General features: G+C 47.4%; 1 protein-coding gene across 4 annotated transcripts in view; it reads left to right on the forward strand.

Annotated features, from left to right (window-relative positions):
• The window catches only part of Prr5l (proline rich 5 like), a 178,025-nt gene extending 152,641 nt beyond the window's left edge, over window positions 1–25,384 (forward strand). For all 4 annotated transcript variants that reach the window (XM_029474407.2, XM_085834621.1, XM_021156583.3 and 1 more), the window contains exons 7-9: window positions 6,282–6,422; window positions 11,178–11,304; window positions 23,138–25,384. In XM_029474407.2, the coding sequence (XP_029330267.1) occupies window positions 6,282–6,422; window positions 11,178–11,304; window positions 23,138–23,538 (669 nt within the window). In that variant the 3' untranslated portion in view covers window positions 23,539–25,384. The remainder of the gene's footprint in view (window positions 1–6,281; window positions 6,423–11,177; window positions 11,305–23,137) is intronic.
• Window positions 25,385–27,988: the final 2,604 nt, after the last annotated feature.

Below are 27,988 nucleotides of genomic sequence, written 5' to 3' on the forward strand. Positions count from 1 at the left end.
GCACACTGATCAGAAAGTGTTGATTCATCAGGATAGCTTCACGTGTGTGTCTGGTGCACGTTCATGGTTTGCACCCCTATTACCCTCTGTTGCTGCTCCCTCCTTCCTCCCCCTCCTGCTGGGACCCTTGAAACACATTTCAAGCAAGTTGCTCTTGTCCTGAAGCCCTGGGAAAGAATGATGTTCCTTGGTCTCTGATGGACTCTCACCCAGAGAGAGCTACATGATGTAATCGAGTTGGGTAGGAGGATGTGCAGGCTGGAGCTCTAGAGTGTGGGCTTGTCAAGGGTATTTAACTTGACGCACATCAGTCCCTGCAAAACATGGGACAGAGATTTAGCGCTGGCGAGAGAGCATAGCAGTTAAGAGTTTGCACTGTTCTTGCAGAGGTTCTGGCTGTGATTCCTAACACCCACAAGTGGGTGGTTCACAACTGCCTGTAACTCCCATTCCAGGGGATCCAATGCCCTCTTCCAGACGCCATGGGCCCCTACACTCATATGTACAAACTCACACAAAGAAACAAACATATAGATGCAATTTAAAGTAATAAAAATAATAAGTGTTTTTCTAGAGTGTGAGATTTTGGGGGAAGACTCTTGCTTGCCATGGAAGTGTGAGGCTCTGAGCTGAGAACCTCGTCTCCTGTTTAGTAGTTGGTGTGGCTGCACAATGGTGGTTGGGGGAGACAGGCAGATCTCTGAGTCTTGCTATCCAGCCAACCTAGCTTAACTGGTGAGCTATTCCTCTCCAAATTGCTTGCACATACCTGCAGCTTGCTCACATTCCTCTCATCCCCCTGGGGTTAAGGCTTTTCCTGGTCTGCCTTGTTGAAGTGTGAGTGTAGTAGGCAGAGCCACCAACAATGGTTGGAATTTCCTTATTCCCCAGCGAAGCACCCCCCCCCCATTGTTTGCACTTCATTGATGGTGTTTCAAAGGAGCACTCCATACCCAACATTTAAATGTTGCTCAGTGATGTCGCTTCCCATTGCAGACTTGCCTTTCCTATAATACAGAAGCCTGGCTGCAGTCCGCTCCCCTCATCATGCTCAGTCTGAACCAGTGTGTCCACAGATTCCTTCTCACTTGCAGTTGTCCCCCCTTAGCAAGCAGCAGGTCCTCAGAAAGACAGACCTGAGGGTAGGGTTCGCTGATGTAGCAAATAAAAATACTAGGTGTTACCTTAACATTGAATTTTATATAAATGACAAATAATGCATTTTGATATACGGACATATGAGAAAAGAATTTAGCCAGCATCTGTGATAGCATTCCTTCTAGGCTGCGCCCCACAGTTACCTGGCAACAGTCAAGTAATGCCTGGGTTACTATAAAAGGGTCTGTTTGCCCCTTCCTCACCTTCTTACTCTCTCTGCTCCTTCTCCTTGTCCTCCTCTCCTCTCCTCTCCTCTCCTCTCCTCTCCTCTCCTCTCCTCTCCTCTCCTCTCCTCTCCTCTCCTCTCCTCTCCTCTCCTCTCCTCTCCTCTCCTCTCCTCTCCTCTCCTCTCCTCTCCTCTCCTCTCCTCTCCTCTCCTCTCCTCTCCTCTCCTCTCCTCTCCTCTCCTCTCCTCATCTCTGTTCTTCTCCCTCTATCTGTCTTTCTCTGCCTATCTCTATCTCTACTTCCTCTTCAACCCCCCTCCCCATGTCCTAAATAAACTCTATTCCATACTGTATCCATTGTATGACTGGTACCTCTGGGGAAAGGGATGCCTCAGCATGAGTCCTCAGAGGCATCCCCTCCCACCTTGCCATAATCATGTTTCTACCAAACATATCCTAGTTCGTTCTTGTTCTCTCTCTCTCTCTCTCTCTCTCTCTCTCTCTCTCTCTCTCTCTCTCTCTCTCTCTCTCTAAAACACAGCATCTTTTGTTCGATCTCTTTAACCCAAAGGAAGAGGATGCACACACAGGTGAGGGTCATTTGTGCGGCAGCTGCCAGGATGTGACAATGGCCGTGGAATGTGGGGTATGAGTCAGGATGGGCACTGAGGGGACTCAGAGCCAGGCAGGAACACAGTCATAGAGACCTAGGATGGCTCTGTTTGGATTCTCTTAAGAAGTGGTACGATCGGCTGTGCATGGCATGGCTGCTCATCCCACTCCTTGCACCCCCCCCAACTAAGCGGCCCACCCACCTGGCCACTCTCTTCCCTGTTGACCTTGAAGGGCTTCTATCTGTGCTGATTCATTTTATTTGCTAGACAAGATGGAGAGGGAGAGACCCGGATTCAAAGTATTAGGTGGAATATTCAAAGGGGGTGAGGAGATCTGGAACAAATGGGCAGAAGGCACGCTATGTGGGCAGCCTGCATGTTGGGTAATGTGGAGGTGATTTTTCTGTTTCAAGGACAGAGGTTACAAGGAGATAGACTTGCTTTTACTTTTGGATGAGTAGGTGTCCTTTCTCTGATCCACTATGAAGTGAAGCCACAGCAGGTTCCTGGTTAATGGTCATGAATGGTAGCCAAACAGTGATTGGCTTGTTTCTGTTAATATAAACTGGGTACCTCATCTCTTCCATTGAGTGCTTTTCCTGACAGCATGGGAGGCCAGCATTTGTACATGAAAAGGCCTGTGTGGCTGCTGGGACCATCCATGTAAGGTCCACATTATGTGTATCATGCCCATATACAAGTATGGGATACTGAGGACAGTTTTGAGGTACGTTGCGTCTCCCACTCTGGTCTAGGATTGCTTGGACTCACATTTCCACAAGGGAGGTAGATGGTACTGATGCTATACAGCCCTCTGGCCATTTACTAAGCAGAGTCTCTTCTTTCCTGAGCATGTATTGTTTAACCTTAGCTTGGAAGACTGGAAGGCGAAGTCTTTCATCTTTTCCAGGAGAGTGCTGTGACCCTCCTGCCTAGCCCTCTCCCAAGTGACTGCAGGTGCTTGTGTGAAGAGGAACTGCTGAGAACATTCTGGAAAGGAGATGGAGTGGGAAGGGATGGAGTAGCAATAGAGAAACAGGTTGATTTGAGAAGTTGCCCTAATTTTTTGGATCTGTTCCCAGCCTCCCTGGCCTGATCGTACCGGTGGGTTTGGAATAGGTTGCTCTTGAATGTCTACCGTGTTTGCCCACTTAAACAGTCATTTCTATACTCTCCAATGTCTGAGAGAGTGTGCTCTCAGATACAGATGAGTCAGCGCATTCTTTTGAGAGGGGAATGTGGCAGGATCCTTAAAGTAAGTGTGTGTGTGGCCAATGTCAGGTGCCCTTCTTGACTGCATATTTTTTGAGACAAGGTCTTACTGACTTGGCTAGGTTGACTGACCTGGAATCCCTAGCTCTGCCTATCCAGTGCTAAGATGACAGACTTCATCTGGTTTTTAAATGTGGATTCCATCATCCTCAGGCCTTCGTGCTTGCTCAGCTCTCACTGTAATGAGCCATCTCCACATCCCAGTGTAAGGGCAGATGTTGATAGTGTACGTTTTCTTTCGAAGACTGATGTCGATCTGCATACACTGACAAAAGTGTCCCGAGAATCATGGATGAACATGTTTATTGCAGCATTGGTGTGGTTAAAAGGGGGAGGGGCATTTTAGTTGATGCTGTGGCAGTTAGAGTGTATTCACATATCAGAATACGAAGTGTCCTTAATGTAGTACGGGGCAGGGGAGAAGCATGGTACACTGATTCGCAAAGATGATTTGCAAAGTTACACTAAGCTAAGTAAAGGCATGAAGAGTGTGGCCTCTGTGTGTTTAAAGGTTCTGTGTGCAAGTTTATAGAGGTAGAGGCTGTCTAGAAAAATTCAGAAGATGAATTTTTTTTGAAGAGTAGTTTCTTTTGTTTTTTTCACCCCTCCGTTTTTTGTTTGTTTGTTTTTGTTTTTGTTTTTTTGTTTTTTTTTTTTTTCTTCTCAGAGACAGGGTTTCTCTGTGTAGCCCTAGCTGTCCTGGAACTCACTCTGTAGAGCAGGCTGGCCTTGAACTCAGAATCCCTCCTGCCTCTGCCTCCCGAGTGCTGGGACTAAAGGCGTGCGCCACCACTGCCCAGCTTGAAGAGTGGTTTCTTGTATGGATACCAAGAATGCTACAGAAGGTGGCATCTGCTTGTCCTGACTGTGTCTTAACTGCTTGGATATTAGCCTAGAAATGTTAATTACTTAATGATTTAGAAGTGAAATCCAAAACAAAGTGGAGAGGCCTCCAGTGCCTGGGGAGCCTCTGGGGACTTCCCAGAAAAACCAGTAATACAAAGTTGTAATGCAGTGACTGGTGTGTGTGTGTGTGTGTGGGGGGGGTGTCTGCAATTGCCTTCCTACTCCTTGCTCTCTCTTCTTCCCTCCATATTGACATTCAGACTAGTTTCAAAAAATCTGCCTGCCCTTTCCTGCCTCCACGTTTTCTGCCTTATATGATTTAAATTAAACACTTCTACTACTGATACCACATAAGGGGCATAGACACAACTTGGATAGTTTCTGTCAGCCCCCAGCATCCTGTATGACTAAGTAGCCTGGCCTAAACAGAGCAACGAATCTGGGTCTTGCCCTACTAGCTATCTAGCTGGCAAGCATGGGTAATACCAGCTTCCCAATGTTTTAGATTTTGAGAGAATAAGACTGTACATGCGGGGTGCTGTAAAGAAACCACTGTGGTGGCTGCTCCACAGGTAAGAGGAGCAGAGAGAACGTCCAGAGGCATCTGGCAGAGGCCAGAGCCAAGGGAGAACAAAAAGCAAACTGGACACAGCCAGGACTATGGAAGCAAGTAGAATAGCAAGAAACAGAATTGTGAGGAAGAGACTAGGAGAGAATGGGGGTGGGGTGCTGTTATAAAAACATCTGGAACAGGGCTGGAGAGATGGCTCAGCGGTTAAGAGCACTGACTGCTCTTCCAGAGGTCCTGAGTTCAAATTTCCAGCAACCACATGCTGGCTCACAACCATCTGTAATGGGATCTGATACCCTCTTGTGGTATGTCTGAAGACAGCTACAGTGTACTCATATAAATTAAAATAAATGCATCTTTAAAAAAAAAAAAGATCTGGAACAGGCTGGTGGCTAGTGTGGCTTGGCCTTGAGCTATAACAAGTACTTGTGAATAGGGACTGAGGCCAGCCACAGGTACCTGTCAATGGAGAGTCATATGTCCCTTTTGATGGGTGGGAACCCATCTCATAAGTTCCTAAGGAATTCTGGCTTTTATCTGACAGTCAGAGATCCTTCTCTGGTCCAGCCTGAGCTAAGGCATGATGGCTATTTCTGCACATATGTACTCTCTGAGACCTAACAAAGATCAAGTAACACCACTTTTCTTTTTTCTTTTTAAAGATATATTTATTTATTATATGTAAGTACACTGTAGCTGTCTTCAGACATTCCAGAAGAGGGCATCAGAACTCATTTCAGATGGTTGTGAACCACTATGTGGTTGCTGGAATTTGAACTCAGGACCTTCGGAAGAACAGTCAGTGCTCTTAATCGCTGAGCCATCTCCCCAGCTCAACACTACTTTTCATTTGTAATTTGTAATCATCTTAATGGCATAGAAAGAAAGATGTAAAACATTGAGGTATAAATTGCTTTTTCCCTGCTTCACACATTTATGCATAAATGCAAATAAATCTTCAAAAAATGTGAAGCGGTCTTTCTAAATCCCAGGGTTCCAGTAAATGAGTATGAGAAGGACACACACAAACCACAGCATACTGTGTGGAGATTATACTCACTCTTTATATCGAAATGCTTAGGGTCCTGCCTAGGGCACAGAGCCTACCAAATGCAAACTCTTGTAACTATTGGCCCTCCCCTGCCCCCACCCAGTGCCCCAACCACTGGAATAGTCACACTCCTCCTTCTTACTCCTTTCACATGCTCCCCACTACTTTTCTTCATTAGTTACTTGTGGTTATGTGAGAATCTAACATCTTCCGTAACCATGTAGGGTCAATTGCCTGACATGGGATGAGCACTTAAATGTTTAACAGATGAAATTGAGGAAGCGGCGTTGGGGAGGAGAGAGCAGTGATCTTTCTCTCTCTTTTCCCACCTTCCTTTCTCTCACTGATTCCCACCCACTAGAATCTCCTGACACCATGGTCCCTATTATATGGGTATTTTATTGTCTTCAGATTAATTAGGCATGTTGAGCCACACCTTGTCTTAATGCCAGAGGAAACTGGAGCCTGGTCTTCTGGAGCCTTGCCCATGCCTGCTCAATCCATCCCAAGTGCACTGTGTACACTTGCCCTGGACTCCTTGAGGCTGGTGGGGATCCAGCAGGCACTCACCTCTTACCCCTTCACCTGTCTTCTTCCCCCAGGGACAGGAACTGACCATCCGCCAGATCTCCCTTCTGGGCTTCCGGGACCTGGTCTTGCTGAAGGTGAAGCTGGGTGACGTGCTGCTGTTGGCACAGTCCAAGTTGCCTTCTTCTGTTATACAAATGCTGCTCATTCTGCAGGTGAGCTCTGAGGGGCCCTGTCCCTTGTGGCAGCAATCAGCCAAAGGATCCAGGATCCTGCCCTGATGGAGGTGGGGAGGAGGTGGAACCACAGAGCGGTGTGGCAGAGCCATGCGGCAGAGTTGTGCATTCTTCTGTTTGTTTGTCCATGTTTCTTGGTTCACCAGTTCGTGTACCTTTGCTGTGCACCTGTCAGGGCCCTATTGCTCTACTCAGGGCTAGTCTTGGAGTCAGGGAAGAACAAAACACCTGGAGCCTGATTTCCTGGGAGCTGTGGCTTTCTCCATCCCTCGGGTGGGATTTGGGTACCCACATTCCCTCTGCCCTGAACACCGTTGTCTGGGACAGCCAAGATAGATACTAAATTTCTTCTCCTGCTTGTACCTTCAGCACCCAGCCCAGAGTCTTGAGCACAAAAGTAACCATTTATTGTGGTGCCAACTAGTGAAGGGTAGACATTCTTGTCAGCCCTTAAACTATGCCAAGGAGCCAAGGATTGAAAACAATGACAAAGTATCTGCTGTCGTTGAGTCAAGAGAGAACTAGAACTTCTAGATGGGCTTCATGAAAAAGCAAGACCATGCCAGGTCCCCGAGCTCTGGTCACTTCTTGGTCTGTGTCTGTATCATTCTTCCTGATTTTTCTCTGATGCTGTCTCTTGTGGCCTTGCCTGGATGCTCTTGGACTTCGTCTTTTCTCTGTGTGTGGAATTATTTGGACCAGATTAGATGTGACATGCCATGGTGTTTGTTTCCAGGGAGACACTACCCAGATGGCTCCATCCTGTCTTCTCATCCCAGTCTTAAATCAGCAACAGGAAGATGAGCTAACACTTCTCCGGCTCTGGTTGTTTGCCAGGTGCAGGCACAAGGACTATAAATGTTCTGTTTTTCTTAAACAGTCCAAATAAGCCCTTTTATGAGGTCAGCGTTGTTGTTATTCCCATGCTCCAGACGAGGAAACAAAAACAGGACGCTTATGCAGTTGAGTGAAATTTCTCAGCTGGTAGGAGGTAGTAAGATTTTCAGATGCAGAACTGTGAGCATCCTGCTCCCTTCTGTAGGGAGGGATCTATCTGGTTGGCACATGTTGGGCTTGGATATCCGGTTTGCCCAATCAACTGTGACCTTGAATGTGGTCAGATGGAACCAACATGCCCCAGGGAGCTCTTTCCCATGGATGGGTGTACAGTCTCAGGTTCCTCCATCAGGCTCTTGTTGACTAATGAGATATCACCAGCCCCATCTTCCCCCCCCCCCCGGCCGCCAACCCCCTCCCCCTTCTGCTGTGCTTTTGACTCTCTTGGGACTATCCTCTGATTATTCCCCTTTCCTGTAATAAGAAAGGTGGCAGGGTCATCTTAGAGATAAGGGTGGGTATCCTTCTAGAGCTAGCCTTTTTGTAGAAAGGAGGATGGGCATGCCAAAGCGTCCGCAGCTTACATCTGAAATGCTGAATTCAGGGCTTAGCTCCCAAATATGGAGCTTAGCTCCCAAATAGGAGCCCCTGAGGATTCTAGGATTGAGGTTAGGAGGCTGGACTCCACTTTCTGTTTCTGTTTTGATTTATAACGCCATCCAGTATTACTTACTTCCTCTTCAGCTGTGTCAAAATACCTGACAAACACAACTTAGAAGGGGAACTGCTTACTTAAGCTTACAGTCATCGTTGCGGAGAAGGCACAGTAACGGGAAGGTGAGGCAGCTGGCCACACTATATCTTGTATCTGTATCAGCAAGTAGAGAGAGATGAATGCTGGTGTTCAGCTGGCTTCCTCTTTCTATGCAGCCTGAGACCACAGCCCAGGCAATGGCTCTGTGCGTGAGGTGGGTGGGTCTTCCCACCCCTATTAACCTAACCTAACCTAGATATGCTGCCCAAGGGGTGTTTCCATAGTGACAGTCAAGTTTAACTACCATACATCTTTTTCCATGTATGGTCATGGCTGCCTTTTGAGGACCCTCCCCATCTGAAAGTGGAGCAGGAGGACCTGTTTCTGTAACAAAAGCCTTTTGAGGTTCTGGGGTTTGTGTGGAACAACCCAACAATACATGACATCACCCCACTTAAAGCCTCTGAAGATGTCCCAGAACATCCATCTACTCTAGCCTGTCCCCTTTCCCCACCACGGTGTGTAATGCAGTTCTTTGCAGCTGATCTTAGGGAATCTGCTCAAGTGTATTCCTGGGCCTAAAGCCCCTTCATCCCTCCATCAGACATTAGAACCTGACTCTCTAATGCTGACCTGTGCTGGGGCCTTCCTGGTCCCTGCAGGGCTAGGGTCTTGGTGCTCATTTTTCTCTCTACTCTAAACACTGTTGTCCAGAGAAGTCAGAGCAAATCTTAAACTTCTTCCCTATGCTGTGCCCTCAGCACCCTCAGTCATCAAAGTAGATGTTCATTGAGCATGGCTCAGAAAGTGATGGAACCAGTTAGGAAGAATCCAAGATCCCTGGCCTGAGTCCCATGATGGCTTCTTCCTTTAGAAGTGTGGAATATAGCCTGAGAAGTTCCATGGCTGTGTTGAGGTTCTGGAAAACTGGGCCATGAAACAGTCCCCACTGTGGATCTTCCTGTTCTTCCCACGTCAGAGTATTGGAAGGTCAGAGAGTTAGTTGGCTAACTCACTCAGGAGTATAAACTGAACTGTGTGAGCTGGGTCAGTCAACCAGTCCTTGTCTTTTTTTGCTCTCTCTACCTCTCAGTCTTCCTTCCTCCCCCCCCCCCTGCCTTTCCAATACTAAGCATTCTGCTACCAGAGCTCAGGGAGGGAGGGAGGGTAGAGCTGGGACAGAAGGGGGTGGAGAATCGCCATGCCTGTTTCTAGCACCACAGTCAAGCTCATCCCAATAGATAGTCACTCTCTCCACATCTGTCTCTTTTCCCTTTTCAGTCTCAGACTGCAAACCCTGCTTATAGTTTGTCAAATTTGCATATAATCTGTAGCCTCTTTTCAGGCTTCTTGTTTCCTTAAACCATCCAACACCCAGGCATCTGTGCCTCCTTTGGTATAGCAGAAAAGGACCAAGGAAAAGCCCATTTACTTGGGAACCACATCTCACCATGGATCCCTAATCTGCAGGAGTTGGCCCCACCTGCTTCACTCAGCAGACAACTGGAAGGGCTGTGGTGAGCTTTAGCTTTTTAAGGCAAAACTATTCAGGATCTCTTTTGCAAATTTGAGGAGATGCTCTTTCTGGGTAAGCACAGAGTCCTCTGAAGTCTCTTTTCCCTCTCAGGCCCTTATTCCTTTCTGGTCTCTGGGTCTTTGCTACCCCTCGACAGGAGGGCATACTTTCAAGCCCCCTGCAGTGAGAAACAGTTCACAAGGAGCCTGCTGGTTTTCTAGAAAGCAGATTTATTACAACTCCCCTCCAGTTTTGGCTGTCATGTCTCCCTTTTTCCCTGCCCAGGCCTTTGTCCTTTCTGGTCTCTGAGTCTTTGCCACCTGGCTTTTACCCAGGGTTTTTACCTCACATGCAAGTTTGAGGACACCTACTGTGCTGTACTGCAGAGACACACCTAGAACCACTTTCTAGGCCTTCTTTCTCCTGTCCTGGACTTTTCTGTGCATTTTCTCTGTTCCCTAACCTGGTAACAAGTAGTGATCACATGGGCTCATAGCCAGACAGCTTGGGTTCCAGTCCAGTGGAGGATTTGTTTGTTTGTTTCTGTCATCTATTGGCTGTGTTATATTAGGCAACTTTCTTAAGTCTCCTGGGTTTTATTTGTAGCCACTGGAAGAGAGACCTGTCCTTGGTTGTTGGGAGGCCTGTGTGTTTGTTCATATTCAGTGCTTTTGTGAAATGCCTACATGCTGTAGGTGAGCTCTTCTGGGGGTGGGATAATCATTGGGCTTTACCACCCTTCACCTTTAGAGTGAGAATTGGGACTATGCCACTTACACTGTCCTGGGTGAACCCAGACTTTGTTCTTTTTTTGTTGTTGTTGTTTTGTTTTTGGTTTTTTGAGACAGGGTTTCTCTGTGTAGCCCTGGCTGTGCTGGAACTCACCCTGTAGACCAGGCTGGCCTTGAACTCAGAGATCCACCTGTGTCTACCTTCCAAGTGCTGGGACTAAAGGCATGTGCCACCACTGTCTGGCCAGATTTTGTTCTTAAAAGGCCCAGTTTCTGGATTTGCTTCTTAAACGTCATATGTATGTATGTATGTATGTATGTATGTATGTATGTATGCAGGTATGTATGTATTGTTTTTCAAGACAGGGTTCTTTATATAGCCCTGGCTGTCCTAGAACTTGCTCTGTAGACCAAGCTGGCCTTAAACTCAGAGATACACTCGTCTCTCAGTGTCCGTTAATAGATGCTCATCTCCTGTTCAATATTCTTACTGATTTTCAGTTCAGGGCACTGCATCTTCATTTTGTACAGGACCAGGAAAACCTGTCGTTTGTGTTTTGCTAGGCAACCTGGCAGAGGGCCTGAGGAATGAGGGCTGCTCCCTCTGAAAGGCTCAGTGTAAACCATGTCCCCATGTCCCTAGGAGAGCCACACAGCTCCAAATCTTGCATTTATCCTTTCTCCCATCTCCTGCCTCCTCTCCATTTCCTGTTATCTATTGGCTCTCTCATTTTCATCTATTGACTTGGGACAAGTGCCCAGTGCTTCTGACCTGTATCCTTCATTCTAACCACAGGGAGGCTGACTGTGGCCACACTGCCCTCTACACAGAGGGGGGTCATTAGCAGGTGTTGACACTACACTGACCTTTATCTGTCTTGGGTGTTCATTTGTAGAGTGTTCACGAGCCCACAGGCCCAAGTGAGGGCTACTTGCAGCTGGAGGAGCTGGTGAAGCAAGTGGTGTCTCCCTTTCTCAGCATCAGCAGGGACCGCAGCTGCTCAGGCCCCACATACTCACTAGGTAAGAAGCACTTAGCTCTGAAGTCTAGAGGCTTGGGAATAATGATGCCTATAATGAGGTTCCAAGCACCAATTGTCTGCCCAGAGCTTCGTTCTAGTGAATGCCAGTGTAAATCTTGGTTTGTTAGTTACAGATGTTCTGAGGCCATGTGGCAGCAACCCTGCCCTTCTACCAATCTTCCTCAGAGACTGGTTCCAACCTCTGTAGTAATGCCTGTCTCATCCACTCCTTTGAGCAATGGCTTTGATCTTTCTCATTAGTTCTTCTGTATCTAATACCAGAAACTGTATTTTCGTATAAATCCTGCCTTAGTTGGGCTTACTGTTACTATAATGAAACACCATGACCAAAAGCAACTTGGGAAGGAAATGGTTTATGTCACTCAAAGTTCTATATAATAGTCCAATATCAAAAGCAATGAGGGCAGGAACCCAAACAGGACAGGAACCTGGAGACAGGAGCTGAGTAGAGACCGTAGAGAGGTACTGTTTACTGACTTGCTGCTCCCCATAGCTTGCTCAGTCTGCTTTCATGTAGAATCCAGGACTACCAGTGCAGGGATGAAACCACACACAATGATCTGAGTCCTCCCCCCATCAATCACTAATTAAGAAAACACCATATAGTCTTTCCTACTGCCAGATCTTATGGAAGCCTTTTTTTCAATTGAAGTTCCCTCCTCTCAGATGACTTGTGTTAAGTTGACATAAAACTAGCCAATCCAACATCTGTTACTCATTTGAGTGGAAACCCACCCATGATATTTCTTCCCTTGACAGTAGCCACCATGTGAAGCCATCATGTCACTTTTGTAGTCAGATCTTTCATCTACTGTCCCCACTCTACTTCTGTAAGTACTATAAGGTCTTTCACTGCAAGGGACAGGGCTCTTGGATTTGGGAATAGATTCTGCCTGGCTCTCCTGTTTTGGTGGCTGTAATGGTACTACAGAACCAGGCAGTGCCTTAGTCTCTGTATAGAATCTAGAGGTGAATCAGATCTTCTCCTTCTCCCAGTGAGAGCACTAGACAGTCTCAGTAGAAACATCTGATGTCATAGTACAATATACTATAGAATAGTTCCCAACAAAAACATGGCCTTGGTAGAAACAGCCTCATGAAAGACTTTTGATAAAGATTCTCCAGTTACTGCCTAAGATGTAAGACCATACCAGGCAAACATTTGCTTGTTTCTGTCTTCAGCATTTACACTGGGCCCTGATATCCAGCCATGCCACAATAGAGTGGGTGTTTGAACATGCTTGTTAGACCAGTGGGGGCTGGTGTACTCCAGAGCCAGGGCAGCTTGCACTCACAGAAAGGTGCAGAATGAGAAATATCACCTGGGTTACACTTGCTTGGCCCTCATCCCACTGTGATGGATTTGTAGTTGAGCTTCAAAGCCACGGGGACAAGGAACAGTTTCTAGAGAGCATGCTGCCTGCCCTTCCTGGGCCTCTTTGTGTAGAAGGCTGAGCCTACCAATGGCTGCTCTCCTGGCCCTGGTCCTGTTCTCTGGAGATACTAGCTTTACCACAGCAGCCACAGACTGGAGGAGGCTGGCTCCATTCAGCTGCCTCCCAGGTCTCACTGGCTCATTCTCTGATCTCTTCCACACTCCCATCACATAAATCTGAAAGCTATTGAAGGAAGGCAGTCTCCTGCCTGCCCTCTGTCTCTTATTTAAGCTGGATGCTGTATTGCCTCTGTCTCCATGGACCCTCCCTTCTTTATTACTCTCTGGCCTCATGTCATTTCAGGGATGGGGACCCAGGGAGATATCAGGATGCCAGTAGGTTAGTGGTGTTATGCCAAGAACTCCAACATAGTCAGGGCCTAATTCCAACATAGGGGAAGATAAAAAACAAAACAACAACAACAACAAAACTTTACTTCAATCCCCATAAGCTTGTAGTTGGGACAGATCCCTGCAACAGATTAATGAGAAAACCAAACAAGTGTGTTGAAATATATGGTCTCGCATACAGGAGAGACATCCAGGGAACAAGTGGTTTTCAAATAGTTGGCTTTGAACTCCTGTTTATGTAATGTCTTTAACAAAGAACAGGGATTTTGAGCCAGGATCTCATGTAGTCCAAGCTGACCTCAACCTTACTATGTAGCCAAGGATGACCTTCAATCTCTGATCCTCCAGCTTGAACCTGCTTCTTCATTGCCTTTAGTTCACTAATCTTCATGTTTTCAAAATTATTTTATTGTTTTGTGTGTGTATGGGTGTTTTGCCTGTGTGTGTGCACGCGTGCTTGTGTGTCTGGTGCCTGAAGAGGCCAGAAAAGGGCTTTGATTTCCCTGGAACAGGAGTTATGGGCGGTTCTCAGCCATCCTGTGCTGCTGCGAATTGAATCTGGGTTCTCTGGAAGAGCAGACAGTTGTGGGGCAGTGGGTGTGAGAGAATTAAGGGGGTGGGAGAGAACATGTGTCCCTGGGTGGGCAGACTTGGAGGACTGCCCCAAGTGGGTGTCTGGCTGTGGGAAGCCACGGACCCAGTCCGAGGTGGGTGGACAGGGAGCAGTCCGAGGTCTCTGGGCCTTACAGAAGCCAGAGATAACAGGTTCTCAGTCTCAGACATCCCAGACACTGCTGTATGTCTCAGAAGAGCTGAGAACAAAGTGGAGGCCCCAGGATAGCTCAGGCATCCCCAGGGTCGAAGCGAGGAGAGGGCAAGGGGAGAGGAGGTGCTAGGTGGTTCCCATGAGGGTCAGAGTCCTTGGTCCGGAGTGCAGGAAGGTCTTCCAATAGGAGGTTAGACACAGCTCTTTAGGGGAAAGCCTATTCCATTGTTCAAGCACAGTGGGCCTTGATGAACAGAGACAGTCTATGATTTTAGAGTTTTATTATAGAAAGGAGGAGAGCAAAAAAGAAGGTAAAAAGAAAGAGAGATGCCGTCTATGGCCACATGGAAAGAAGGGGGGAGGGGAGGGGGAAAAGGAGAGCTAGAGAGTAAGAAAGGTGAGAGCTTAAGGAGAGGGAGGGAGGGAGGGAGGGAGGGAGGGAGGGAGGGAGAGAGAGAGAGAGAGAGAGAGAGAGAGAGAGAGAGAGAGAGAGAGAGAGGAGGGGCCAAGCATCCCCTTTTATAGTGGGCTGGGCTATCTTGCAGTTGCAGGGTAACTGTGGGGAGGAGCAGACCTGGCTATTGTCAGGTAACTGTGAGGGTGGAGTCTACCCAGAATGCCAAGAGCTTGGGACTTTGTCTGTGTGACTGATAGTCACAGAATTATGGAGTTGGGGGCTCTGTGGAGAGGCACTTATCTCTGGAACGTGGCTCACTGTTCCCTCCCTTGTAGAGTTTTCTACTGGGTTTCCAGAGCAAGCTTTGTTCAACCAAAACAGGCTGCGTTCACGGTCCAACAGACAGTGCTCTTAACTGAAAACCCATCTCTTTAGGTCCCACTTCATGTCCTTAATCCTAGCACTCTAGAGGCAGAGGAAGGCAGATCTCTTAAATTCAAGGACAGCCCGAACAACAGACTGAGTTCCAGGACAACCAGGACTATCCAGAGAAACTCTGTCAGAGTAGATGTGAGAATTCTAAGAGGAGCTATCGCTGTCTCCAACCCAAATAAAAACAATACACGCTGTTGTTGTCAGATTAAGGTGAGGCCTGAGACTTTTATTGAGGATAGTGTCGTTTTTTTAAAAATTAAATTAATTAAATATTTATTTATTTAGTGTGTTAATGTGTGTGTGTGCACACCTGCACACAAATGTCCACCCATCCATGTCTCAACTCAAGTATGGAGCTAAGAGAACAGTATACAGGAGGCCATTTTCTCCCTCGATCATGTATGTTCTAGGGTTTGAACTCAGGTTGACAGGGTAGGTGACTGGCACCTTTATCTCCTGAGTCATTCTGCCAGCCCAGTCCTTGTTTTTGAAAGGTTGTCCTGAAAGGGACAGAAGGGTGGCCATCATTCTCTTTTAAGCAGTTTTTAGATCATTATCCTTTCATTTCACAGACAGTATGTTTTCAGACTCTCTGCCAGGCACCTTGCATGCTGCTGCAGGTAAATGAGGTGTGCCCCTGCCCACAGTCCAGTGAGGAGCGAAATTACACAGATGCTCTAAGGGAGAAGTGCAGGGCCTACCCACCCAGGACACTGGGGAAGGCTCCCTGCAGGAAGTGGGGTCTGTTTGGGGAAATGTAAAATGGGCAGAATTAGCTGAATAAACAAAGCGGGTGGTGGGCTACCCAGTCAGGAAGGACCATTGGGAGGACTTCCAGGGTTGTGGAGAGCTCTCTTGAGATGGACCTCTCAAGAAACTAAAGGAATTTCAGAGGTGCAGAGTTACCAGCAGCAAGAAGCAGTGCAGGCCCTGGCCAAATTGTGTGCACTGTGCTGGGTGTGCAGTCATTGGGCCCTTTTAGTTAGAATCTGAAAGCTAAGCTCTTCTGCAGCTGTCCTGGACAGTCCACCATCCTTCATGCCCAAACTGTCAGCATTGAGGGTGTGAGGTCATTAAGGGATAGTGGCATAGGTGATCCTTAGTCCAAGAGGTGTCCCAGGCCAGACATTTGTCCAGACCTCTACATGTTAAAAGCCGAGGAGACCTCCTTACCCTTTGGGGATAGAGACTTCTAAAGCATTCATAAACTGGAGAGATGGCTCAGTAGTTGAGAGCACTGGCTGCTCTTCCAGAAGTACTGAGTTTGATTCCCAGCAAGCACATGGTGGCTTACAACCTTCTGTGACCCAGTGCTCTCTTCTGGTGTATGTGAAAATAGAACACTCATATACATAATATAAGTATGTATGTGAAAGTAGCATTCACTAAGTCTGGGGCAGGGGGGATTAAGACAATAATTGGGATCTTGGAGAAAATGGCTTAAAGGTTACAAACATATTGCTCTTAGAGAAGATCCACGTCCGGTTTCTAGAACCTAATCCAAGCCCCTGTAACTCCAACTCCAGGGAGATTACAATACCTCTAACCCTTCATGTGAATAGGTGCACATGTGTGCACATACCTGCACATAGACACACATAGACACACATAACTTTTTAAGAATGGTCAATGAAAAAAATTTTAAGAGTTGCAGTGGGATCATGAGAGATGCTTTAGCTGAGGCAGAGCTGTGCTGTGTCTCCCCTGAGACCAGCACGAGATTGCCAAGGCAGCCGGACCATCATCTGAAAGGCCACTCAGCCAACAGCCATGTTGCACACTCCTGTCCAGGCGTTGGCAGATGTACATGGCCCAAGGAGGGTGGTGCCACCCTCACTCTTGGGGTGCCTGAGAAGTGCCCCAGTTTTGCAGGCAAGAAAGGTAGAGACTTGCTGTTATGAAATATAAATTGTGAGATAATGCAGTAGGAGTGAGGGAGTACCAGGCAGGCCCCTGCCAAAGTGTCACCCTGGGAAATCGCACCATGTGACAGACCTAGGATAAAGAAAGCTTATGGGGGAGGGGGGAGCAGGTACCTAGGTTATCGAGGGGGGGGAGGGGGAGCAGGGGTGATAGAGAAGAACAGAAAGAGAGAAAGAGAGGCTACCTGGAAACACGTGGGAGCAGAGGGGGAGATGGGGCGGAAGAAGATGTGAGGGAGGAGGAGGAAGGTGTCTGGGGTAGTGAGCAGTTCTTGTATGCTGCCATACCAGGCTTGCCCCTGGCTGAGGCACAGGTAGTAATGGCTTCGGTTGATGACCAAAGCTATTGCTAGGCAGTTGTTGGGCGGAACCTAGCAGAATTGTCTGTAAGCCAATACTTGCCCTATATCCCTGCTGTGTGCCCTGAATCCTGGACTCCAGAGATACCGAGGCAATGTCTTGCCCGACCTGGACTTGCTTTAGAACAATAGATAAGTGATCCTATCCAAGGGTCCAAATGGAGTGTGTTTGTGTGTGTGCGCACGTGTGTGTTCATACATGCGTGCAAGCCCTCCCCTCCAAAGCCCCACTTTTTCTTTTCATAGTACAATAGGACAATGGAAGTATCAAGTAAGGAAGGTAGCAGTGAGTCTAAAAGAAAAGCAACAACAACAACAACAACAACACACACACACACAGTGCAGGAGGCCAGTCCCAAGTGCTACCTTTCAAGTTACCCAAATTCCTGAGCTACTTGGGATTTTCTGGGGCTCTCAGGACCTCTCCCCTGCAGCAAACATTCCGAGGCTGGATTCCTCCCCTAAAAAAAGCCCTCCCTGTCCTCCACAGCCTCATTCCTTTATATCCCTGGGGCCCTCTGCCTATCCCGCCCCACAGCTGGACACTACCTTCTCTGCATGACAAAGGCCGTGTGGGCCCGAAACGGCAGGGGCATTCTGGGAGCCTAGGAGATCAAAGGCTTTCTGGGAAGCCAGTCCCCAAACAAAGGACTGCTCCACCCAAGCTTTGCCTCTCTAGGAGTCTAAAAGAAACTGCCATTGCTGGTTTCCACAGAAATTAATGCCTGACGTGGTTAGGGACCTGTGAGGAAAAGGCTTTCAAAAGAAAGTTATGGAAGATGAGGTAGCAGGCCAGCCTCCCTCTGCAAAAGTGCCGCTTTACAAGGAAAGCCCAGACTGTAGATGTCTCAGGAGTTCCTAGGAAGACAATCTCAGTGGGTGCCTCCGTGGGAGACCCCATTTCCCCTGGGGCCATGGTCCTCAGGTCTCAGCCTTTGGCTTGCAGGCTTCCCAAGGAGCCCAGTGGGGTTGATTGAGGGATTCACCCTTCAGCTGACTTCTCTGAGGATTAGCTCTGGTGACTGGCAGCTCATCAAGGAAGCACTGTCTGCCAGCAGACTTGGCAGACCATGGGGTCCGTGTGATCTTGGCTTTGCCAGCAGCAAGTTTAGGACCAAAACATTCTTCCTGAGAGTTGAAAGGTAGTGAGTGCTAACTGTAGGCCTCGCTTGCAAGTCCCTTCAGGGCAAGAGAGGAGGCTACATGGAAAGTGTGGGGCCTCAGTGACTACAAGGATCAGGCCTCAGCTGTGTAGTCTGGTGTTAGCTACCTAACTTCTTGGAGCAGCCTGAGGCTTGAACACCAGCTCTGGCCTTCTTCTGGGAGCAGTGAAGAAGAAAGAACATTGAGGATGGGGCCAAGCAGGCAGTGCCACGCATCATGGACCCCTTGGGAGTAGCTTGTCCCCCTCTTCCTCCAGGTGTGAGGATTACCTACTCATCTTTCCCTGGATTCAAACCCTTGTCAAGCTGTGGGATTTGTTTGCCCTCCTCCCCGAACTGTGCAAGCCAGGGGAGACATGCTTCTTTGTACTCAGACCCTAGAGAGGTCTGTGTGTCTTGAGTCTATAAACCAGTCCCTAGTTGTGCGGCCATCTGAAGTGCTCTTTCTTCAAGACCTCTCTCTAGGAGCTACGAAGATACTTCAGTGAGTAAAGTGCTTGCCAAGGGTAAGGACTGAAACCTAACCCCAGAATCCATGCTGGGCATGGTGGTATAACTTTAACCCCAGGAATGAGATCCCTGGAGCTTGCTGAATTGGTGGGGCCCAGGTTCAGGGTGAGAGCCAGTCTCAAAAGTCTAAGGTGGAGAAGTGGTTGAGAGAGCCTGCATAAGCATGTCCACACACATGTATGTGTACATGTGAGATATATGTCTCTTACACAGACACACACACACACACACACACACACACACACACACACACACACACACACGGTTCTCTCGATTTCCAGGATACTCTTGGTACCTCTGCTCTGACATTTTTCACATTGATATCAGGGAAACCAAGGTTGCATCTTGGGGTTCTTAGTCTTATTAATAAAATAATTTTAAGAGGAAGTTGAAGGACAATTTTATTGGAGCTGAAATGAAAAATTTCTATTAGGGGGAAAGTCCTTTGACTTAGCAGCAGTGGTGTGGTCCACGCCTTTAATCCCAGCATTCTGGAGGCAGCATAAATGGAGCTCTGAGTTCAAGGCTAGCCCAGTCTACAGAGTGAGTTCCAGGACAGCCAGGGCTACACAGAGAAACCCTGTCCTGGGGGATGGAGTGGGGGGGACCCACCAAAACAAAAGATTGAAAGCCGTGTTAGTGGGGTTGTAGGAGGGTAAGGGATGGGTCTGGCATGAATTAGGGAAAGGGGCTGGAGGTGAATATGATCAAAACACAGAATATGGAATTTCAAAGAAGATAAAAATATTAAAAACAAAAGAAAAAACACCAGGACAGGCAAGGTATAAATTTCAGCAGCTGCCCGGAGGAGAAAAAGTCTGAGAGGACTGGGCATACGGTTTGAGTTACTGGAATGGGGGTGCATCCTGTGGTAGCAAGCAGCCATGTGGCAAGGACAAGAGTAAGGAAACCTGCGGTGTCGGGAAAAGTATCCGTGTGTTTAAGTCAGCATCGAAAAGAAAGTGAATAAAAGATCAAAAAACAAACCAAACAAACAAACCAGGAAAATTACAGCTTTCTCAGAACCGTAGGCAGACCAGGCTGAACTTCAGGCATTGTGTCAGGGGAGGGGCTTCTAGGTAGGAAAATATAGTAGCTCACTAAAGGAATAATAGTTCTGTCTGTCTCTTTAACATGGCTTAAAGGTGACCCTGCTTTCCCGGCTGTAGTTCCGTGGCCAAGGCATAGATCCTGCCCCACTGAAACGTTGGGTCTCCCAGTAGGTCAGAGACATTCTCCTCTTGACCAGAAGTTTCTCTTGAATGTGCCTTTCCTGCTACTCTAAAAGCAGGAGGTCTGCTGTGGGTCCCAGATGTGAGTCTTGGCTTTGTAAGTAATTGTGACTGTAGACTTCATGTTCATCATCTGCAGAACAACAAGAGAGACCGGGTTGGTGAAGCATCTCCTTTGGGGTACAGTACCCAGCTGGGCACCCAGCACAGAGCCTCAGCTGGGCTCTACCCTCCACTCTCTGCACAGGCCTACGTGTGTAGACCCAGACTTCCCCACCCCCATCAAGTCCATGCTTCTCTTCTTCTCAATAGTCAAGTGCATTTTACATAGTGTAGCTCTAGAATTGTTTGCTGAAGGCTAAGGCAGGTATAGTTCCGAGCATGCATGTATGTACGTACGTACTTAAGCATGCGCACACATACAGCGCTGGTCCAGTCTGACCCTGGCTTCAATTCTCAGCTCTTTTCAGTCACAGTCCAAGTGGCCTTTTGTTAATTGACTGCCTGTAGAGCCCTTCACGCAGTTGATCTCAGTGAATGATGGATGGAGCCCAGGAAACCCTCAGAGACACCTCTCCTGGGCTCCTTCCAGCAAGTTGAGGCCCATGAAAATCTCTCAGCCAGAGAGCCAATTTATGTGTCTCAGCTACACAAATTAAGTCTGCATTCTCTCAACTTTTCCTGTGTCCTCCCCAGGCCCAGCCCCTGCTCCAACTCTGTTTTCTTCCTGGACCGCCCACCCTAGCGAATCTGTCTGCCCCAGTTTTAGTCATGTATAAATTCTCAGTCTCTTACCAGTGATGGTGCATTCTGTATGCCTCTTCTCCTGGGAGTGAATGTTCACACTGAAATGGGAAAGCTCCTCCCTTCTCTCCAGCTCTGTCTCTGCACACACTCCACCCTGCAGATGGCTGCTTTCCCTCAGGTGCAGAGACTGGCTTCTAATATGTGTCCTCTCAATGTGATGGGCTCAGCTTCTGCTAGGCTGACTGAAGTTTCCCTATAGCTGATCCATGGTGCTTGGTTGTAAAAGTAGTATGAGAAGTAAGTTGTTCCTAGGGGCATTGTTTGGAGCATGGTCCCTTAGCTAGGTCCTTGCTGCTGTGAGGGATTCCAGTACTTCCATTTTAGAAGTATCCATTTTTATGATGTGAGAACACTATAGAAATGTGTGTCTCTGAGGGTACAAGTATTGTGCATAAATTCCTTCTTATTGTCCGTTGCCATTCCGTACCTCATTCCCTCTTTAGGACCTCAGCCAGCTTCTTGTTGAGCACCGGAGGGACATGGTGGTCCTTTTATTCTCTGAGTTCACAGGGTGCTGGATCACATCACCCTGAGTCCCGTTCCTTCTCCGCCCATCCCGGGAGCTCTGTAGTTTTAGTAACTGCTTCCCCATTGTCATCTTCACTTTCATCATTGCCATTCTTGCTCCTGTCCGCCACCCCTGTTCTTTACTCCGATATTGCTCTTCCCTTTTGTCCTGTGTCTCGGCACCCTCCCTGGCTTTTCTTGCTTGTGTCTCTGGCAGTAGCCCATGCTCCACCTCCTGGTAAGACCTTTTACTGAAGCACACCCTATCCTGCCCTCTCCACAGCCTCTCGCATGTGTCACAGATGCTTCTGTCTGACACCACGGGGCCATGTGAGCACACACTTACCTTCCTGGATAGGCACAATTCATTGATCCTATACATTGAGTTCCTGCAAGGTTTGCTCAAGCTGTTCTCACCACTCAGCATGCTATCCTCCTCCATTCTCTTCAAGGCCTCCTGCCGTCCTGAAGGCTTATCTCCATTGTACATCATTGGCAGGTTTCCTGATTGTCATAGATACTTTTTCCTTCCTGTGAACTCCACTGGCTTGTCCTTTCCTCAAGGTTGTCTATAGTGGTTTTTGGTAAGCTTTGTATGGACAGCTAGGAAAAGCAAAGTCTGGAACGATAGAGAACTCACCTGAGTCCAAGCCTGACAGTGTTCTAGCTGTGTGACCTTGGGTAAATTTATCAATATGCTGTGATTTAGATTCAGCTTTTAGCAAGAGTCCAGAATGCGTGCTAAGCATTTTAAATTCTTTTGTGGTCATGAGATTTGAACCTAGGTCATCGTACATGCTAGGTAGACGCTCTACCATTGAGCTAAACCACTGGCCTCTCTATACTTTTTATTTTGAGACAGAGTCTTACTTGCTCAGGCTGCTCTGTCACCTAGGCAGGCCTTTAACTTGAGATCCTCCTGCCTCAGCCTCCTGAGTAGTTAGGACAACAGCCTGGTACTCTAGAGCCTCATACATATGAAACTTCAGCAGTTTCTGGAACACAGCTAAAACAGGAGCAGTTGTAGACCCAAGGTTGACACTGGGAGTTTTCCTGAGTGGTCTCTAATTTATTCATGGAAACAGGGTCTCTCTCAGTTGAACCCAGATCTCACTGATCCAGAGTAGTCTAGCTAGGTAGCTTGCCCCCCCGGGATCTCCTATTTCTGCCTTCTGAGTGCTGGAATTACAGGGTAGCCACCATACTCACCTGGCATTCACAAGGGTTCTAACTCATGCAAACTCTGGTCCTTACACCAGTGCATCAACTGTTTTATCCACTAACTGTTTGTCTCCCCAGTCCTTGGGTTTTTTTTTTTTTATTTGGTTTCTGGTTTGAGTTCCTTTGTTTTGTTTTTTAAGAAGGGTCCCTCACTAACCTGGAACTTGCCAAGTAGGGTAGGCAGGCTGGCCATCCAGAGCCAAGGTTCTGCCTGTTTCTAACTCTCCAGCTCTAGATTTGTAAGCTCACACCACTGCAGCTGGCCTGAGCTTGCTTGTTCCTGGGATCAGACTTAGATCCTGGGGCTTGCAATACAACCACTTTAGTGACTGAGGTACCCTCCCCAGCCCTCCTGAGTAGCTTTCTGAAGCCCTGGCTAATGTGTATGTCTTATGAGAAGATGGTGGATTAAAGGCCAATTCAGTGAAGCTCAGACCGCACCAAGAAATGGGGTGTGGGGCTTTGCACGTTCATTCCATCCAGGAAAGTTTTAGGTGAGCATTTACTATAGGCTTCTGAATGACCTGGATCTGCTGTAAACAGGTAAAACTGCATGACATTTGGATGGCCCTGTTCTCCATTGCACTCAGTAGGGCTCCACCTAAAGCTGTTCCCAGATGCTACTCCCTCCCTCTTCCAGGGGAAGTTTCTGGTCACTGTTACCACCAGTCCCCCAAATCACAGCTTTTACTGCTTTTTCTTTTGCAGCCAGGAGGCATTCCAGGGTCCGGCCCAAGGTGACTGTCCTGAACTATGCCTCTCTGATGACCACGGTTGGCCGGCCACTGAACGAGATGGTCTTGACCCCTCTAACAGAACAGGAAGGGGAGGCGTACCTGGAGAAGTGTGGCAGTGTCCGGCGGCACACAGTGGCCAACGCCCACTCAGACATCCAGCTGCTGGCGATGGCCACCATGATGCACTCAGGGTTGGGGGAGGAGGCTGGCGGCGAGGACAAACACCTGCTCCTGCCACCCAGCTTCCCCCCACCACACCGCCAGTGCTCCAGTGAACCCAGCATCCTCGACAGCCCCGATGAACTGGAACTAGAAGACGTGGCGAGTGGCAGCCAGGAGGACTCAGAGCTGAACTGTGCTTCCCTCAGCTGAGCCGCCACCTCCAGGGACCCGTTCCTACTTTGTAGCTAGGATGAGGGCACCTCTCCTCCTCCATGGATCACCAAGGGGGCTCTTGCATTGGGCAATATTGCCTTATTTACTTTAGGGCACAAGCCAAGTCTTCATGCCTTTGGGAAACATCTGTCGGCCTCCCCACTCTGGTGTCTATGACTGGCTCCTCATACCACTGTTTTCCTGACTTCCAGCCTTGCCTGACTCACCTGGATCCTTATCTTTGGGCCTTCCCCATATTATTGGACTGGCTGATGCTCCTAGTTTATAATGTTCTGGCGTTGTAGCTGAAGGTTGGATGACACACAAGCATTTGAAACGTGCCAGCCTCTGCGGTTCTCGTTATGATCTTAGGGGGCAGAAGCCAATGGGTGGAAAGAACAGTAGAGGTTCTGTATAGCATGGAAGTCAACTGCAGCCCATATCACCCCTGGTCCTGGTCCCTCATCACTTTAATTGCAGAGTTACTGGGAAATCCTTGTGCTACTCCGTGGATGAGGGTTCACTCTTATGTATGTTCAGTTGTCATGTGCTGTCTACATCATGAGCTTTGGCTTAGGAGAACCTACAAAGCTGGCAGAGTTTTGTCTTGCATTGCGCCTCTCAGCACATCTGTCTCAGGCTTCCTCCCAGACTCTGGGAGTGAACCTTCTCAGTCACTGGTGCCTTACTGTCACTCCAGTTTCAGGAACCAGCCATGTTTCTGTTGTGTATATGAGAGGGTGGCTGATAGCAACTGACCTAGACCTGTACCTGGATTTCACTTGAATTTATAAAATGTGTATTGCTCAAAAAAAAAAAAAAGGTTTGCAAATATTTGCACATAAGATCTTGCACTGTTCATTTCCAGTGAGTGTGTTTGCAGACTAAACACAAGTGGACCCCTTCAAAAGGCTACTGCTTAGCTCCAAACAAAAGGATCAGTAGTGGGCAGGACTCACATACCTCAGCTCTGGAGGAGCCAGCACTGTGTCTGGAATGGCCTGTGTTGTAAGTGTCTTGGCCTCTAGGGAAGGTTTGTGCTGGCCTCAGGAGACTGTCTCATGAGCAGGGAAGTGTTGTGGCCGGCTGGACTGTGTCTGCTTTACAGTAGACAGAGAGGGACGTGGGCATGTTTTATTTGGAGGGATGTTTATTCCCTGAGATTACAGAAGTACCCAGAAGTGTCTGGGATCCCTGTCACATCTGTCTCATGTTGTTATTTGAAGCATCAGACTTTATTACTATGCTAGGTTCTCACTACTGCTCCCTCCAGGCTGGGGAAAGGGAACTTTTTGTCTATGCTAAGTCCCTGGCTTCCTCTTAATCGGTTGGTCTTGCTAATTGAAGCTCAGAAAAATATAGAAGGTCTCTCCCGACCCTGTTTGTGGTGTATGCTGGCCTATCAGGATCTGGTTAGCCTTTGAAATTTTTGTTGATGAAATCTCAATACATAAGGCGTCAACAGGGGGCTGGAGAGATGGCTCAGGAGTTAAGAGCCCTGACTGCTCTTCCACGGGTCCTGAGTTCGATTCCCAAAAACCACATGGTGGTTCCCAACCATCTGTAATGGGATCTGATGCCCTCTTCTGGTGTGTCTGAAGACAATAGTAGTGTACTCACATATATGAAATAAATCTTAAAAAAAAAAATGGAGAAGCTAGAGAAAGTACCCAAGGAGCTAAAGGGATCTGCAACCCTATAGTTGGAACAACATGATGAACTAACCAGAACCCCGGAGCTCTTGTCTCTAGCTGCATATGTATTGAAAGATGGCCTAGTCGGCCATCACTGGAAAGAGAGGCCCATTGGACTTGCAAACTTTATATGCCCCAATACAGGGAAATGCCAGGGCCAAAAGAATGGGAATGGGTGGGTAGGGAAGTGGGGGGGTATGGGGGACTTTTGGAATAGCATTGGAAATGTAATTGAGGAAAATACGTAATAAAAAAAAAAAAGAAAAAAAAAAAGGTGTTAACATGAGAAGAGGCGCTTCAAGCTCTTCTAAGCCTTGATGGTATCTCCCTTTAGGCAAAGATCTGAAATATGACTACAGTTGTGCTGTTGATGAGTTCTACTTTAGAAATTGTATTTTAAAAAAAGTTTTAATTTTGTCCATCCCAGAGATAATGATGAAAGAGAAATGTCTGCATATGTGCACACACCGTGCCCATGCACTTGCATACACACGTGTACCCATACATGTGCACACACACACACACACACACACACTCCACATACACAAGAAGAAATGTTCAGATTCCTTTGAGAATTTCAAACAAAAAGTAATCTCTCTGTATGTGGTGTCTAACATCTACAAGGTGGGGGCTGGAGAAGTGGTTTGGTGCTCAAAAGCACTTGCTGCTCTTGCAGAAGGCCAAAAGATGTGATTTAGTTCCTAGCCCATCAGGCAGCTCACAGCCACATGCCTATAACTCGAGACCCAGAGACTCTGATGTTGTTCTCCTCTGAGGGCATCTGAGTGCACATAGTGTGTGTGCATGAACACAGCACTAGACAGTGCACTCTGGCGCACACACATACACACACAATAATTTTTTAAACTCCATAAAGTTATTAACATGTCAGCAGGCAGAGCATTGCAGTTTATTTAACTGATGGCTAGGTTCTTGTTAGTACACCAAGCACACACTTGAGATTATTTATTGATCGAGGCAAAGTAATTAGTCATGTTTGGGTTTGCTTTTTTTGTTGATAAGATTAACAATGCATACTTTGTAAATGCCTTTTTCCTTATCTTCTATGTCTCTGTCAAGGACAGAAGTTGTCAGTTTAATACACGAGCTCTTGTGTTGAAAGTGTCCAGGCTGTAGAACTTCATTGCTACTGACTTTACACAGTTTACAAGTTTCTCTTTGGACACATCTGGTATTATTACAGAAATCTCCCAGATTATACACATAAACATTTTATGGACATTTTGGGGCATTTAAGCCATCAGGCCTATTGCAAGAGTGTCTCCTGTAGCAGTTTTAACCAAATTTCATTCCCCTGGTACCGTGGAGCCTCATCTTGCTATTGAACGCCAAGGGTTTCCCTAAGCTGAATGTGAGTGACAGGGAACAATCCCAGCTCTGGGCTCTGCAGGAACTCACAAACTAAACTCATTTCTGGTCGTCTGTTTTCAAAATAGATACAATAAACATTGTTTATGTCACGGGTGCTGCTGTCCAGAATGCTTCAAGTGTGTTTTGGTTGAATTTGCAAGCACAGTAAAGCTGGCCATGGTGCCTTCTGCCCTCAAAACTTCTCACACTGCCTGTGTGCTACCTGTTCCTTTGTCCCATGGTCTCCCCTCCAGAGTCAGGCCCTTGGTTTCATTGGCCATCCTTGAACTGGTTAGGCCAGTTCTTTCTGTCATGGCAAAGCATCTGATCTGCGGCTGAGATAAGAAAACACTAAAATAGCCCTTCAAGGCCTCTTTTAAAACACAATCTTAAACTACCCTAAGCTGGGTGGTGGTGGCACATACCTTTGGTCCAAGCACTTGGGAGGCAGAGGCAAGTAGATCTCTGTGAGTTGGAAGCCAGCCTAGTCTATACAGCAAGTTGCAGGACAGTCAAGGTTACACAGAGACCCTGTCTCCAAACCCTAAAACCAAACAGAGAGAGAGAGAGAGAGAGAGAGAGAGAGAGAGAGAGAGAGAGAGAGAGAGAGAGAGAAAGAAAGAAAGAAAAAAACCTGCCCAGTCTTTCCTCCTAGAGTGTTTGACCCAGAAGGGATGCTCACTGTATTATATTTATCATGGGTTCCTCACATATTTCTTTCTGATTCTGCTTGACAGAAGACATTTATAATGTTTTACTCTTTGCATAAATACTTTTTAGCAAGGCGGTTAGTTTGAGGCCTTGGAAGGCTTAATCAACGTGTCTGAGGGGTGCTGTCTCCGCTGATTAATTACGCTGTAGTTTTGCTGGTACATGGTCATTGGGCATTCTACCTCAGTGGTGAGGTGAGATAGCCATAGGCAGAGGAAGGTGGACAACCTGTGGAAGCTGCATAGCCAAGGAAACATTATCCCTGGGAGTTCCCAGACGGAAACACAGCCCTGACACCTTGGTTCTAGCCAGTGAGAACTGGTCAGACTTCGATCTTAGAGAACTACAGGATTAACACAAATGTATTCGTTTTTACTCATTGGCTTACCATGGTTTGATGGTATACCATTGTACACATCCATTTGCCTGCTGAGTTACCCATCATGCTTTGGGGATGCTTTTACTGTAAAATGTTTTACTTGGTTCTAGGAATACAATGATGGAAAAATAACCAAGGTACCTACTTCTTTGGAGACTGGAGTGGTTGGAACCCAAGCCTTAAATCTAGTGTTGTAGCTTCCTGCTCTAGGAGGCATGCTGGATTGAGAGAAAGTGAAGAATCGCCAAGCCAGGAGTTTACCAGCTCCTGCTATGAGGTGAGCGATGGTTTC

Source organism: Mus caroli, unplaced genomic scaffold (genome assembly GCF_978045245.1).
Source record: "Mus caroli unplaced genomic scaffold, Mus_caroli_1 scaffold_2, whole genome shotgun sequence".
NCBI lineage: Eukaryota > Metazoa > Chordata > Mammalia > Rodentia > Muridae > Mus > Mus caroli.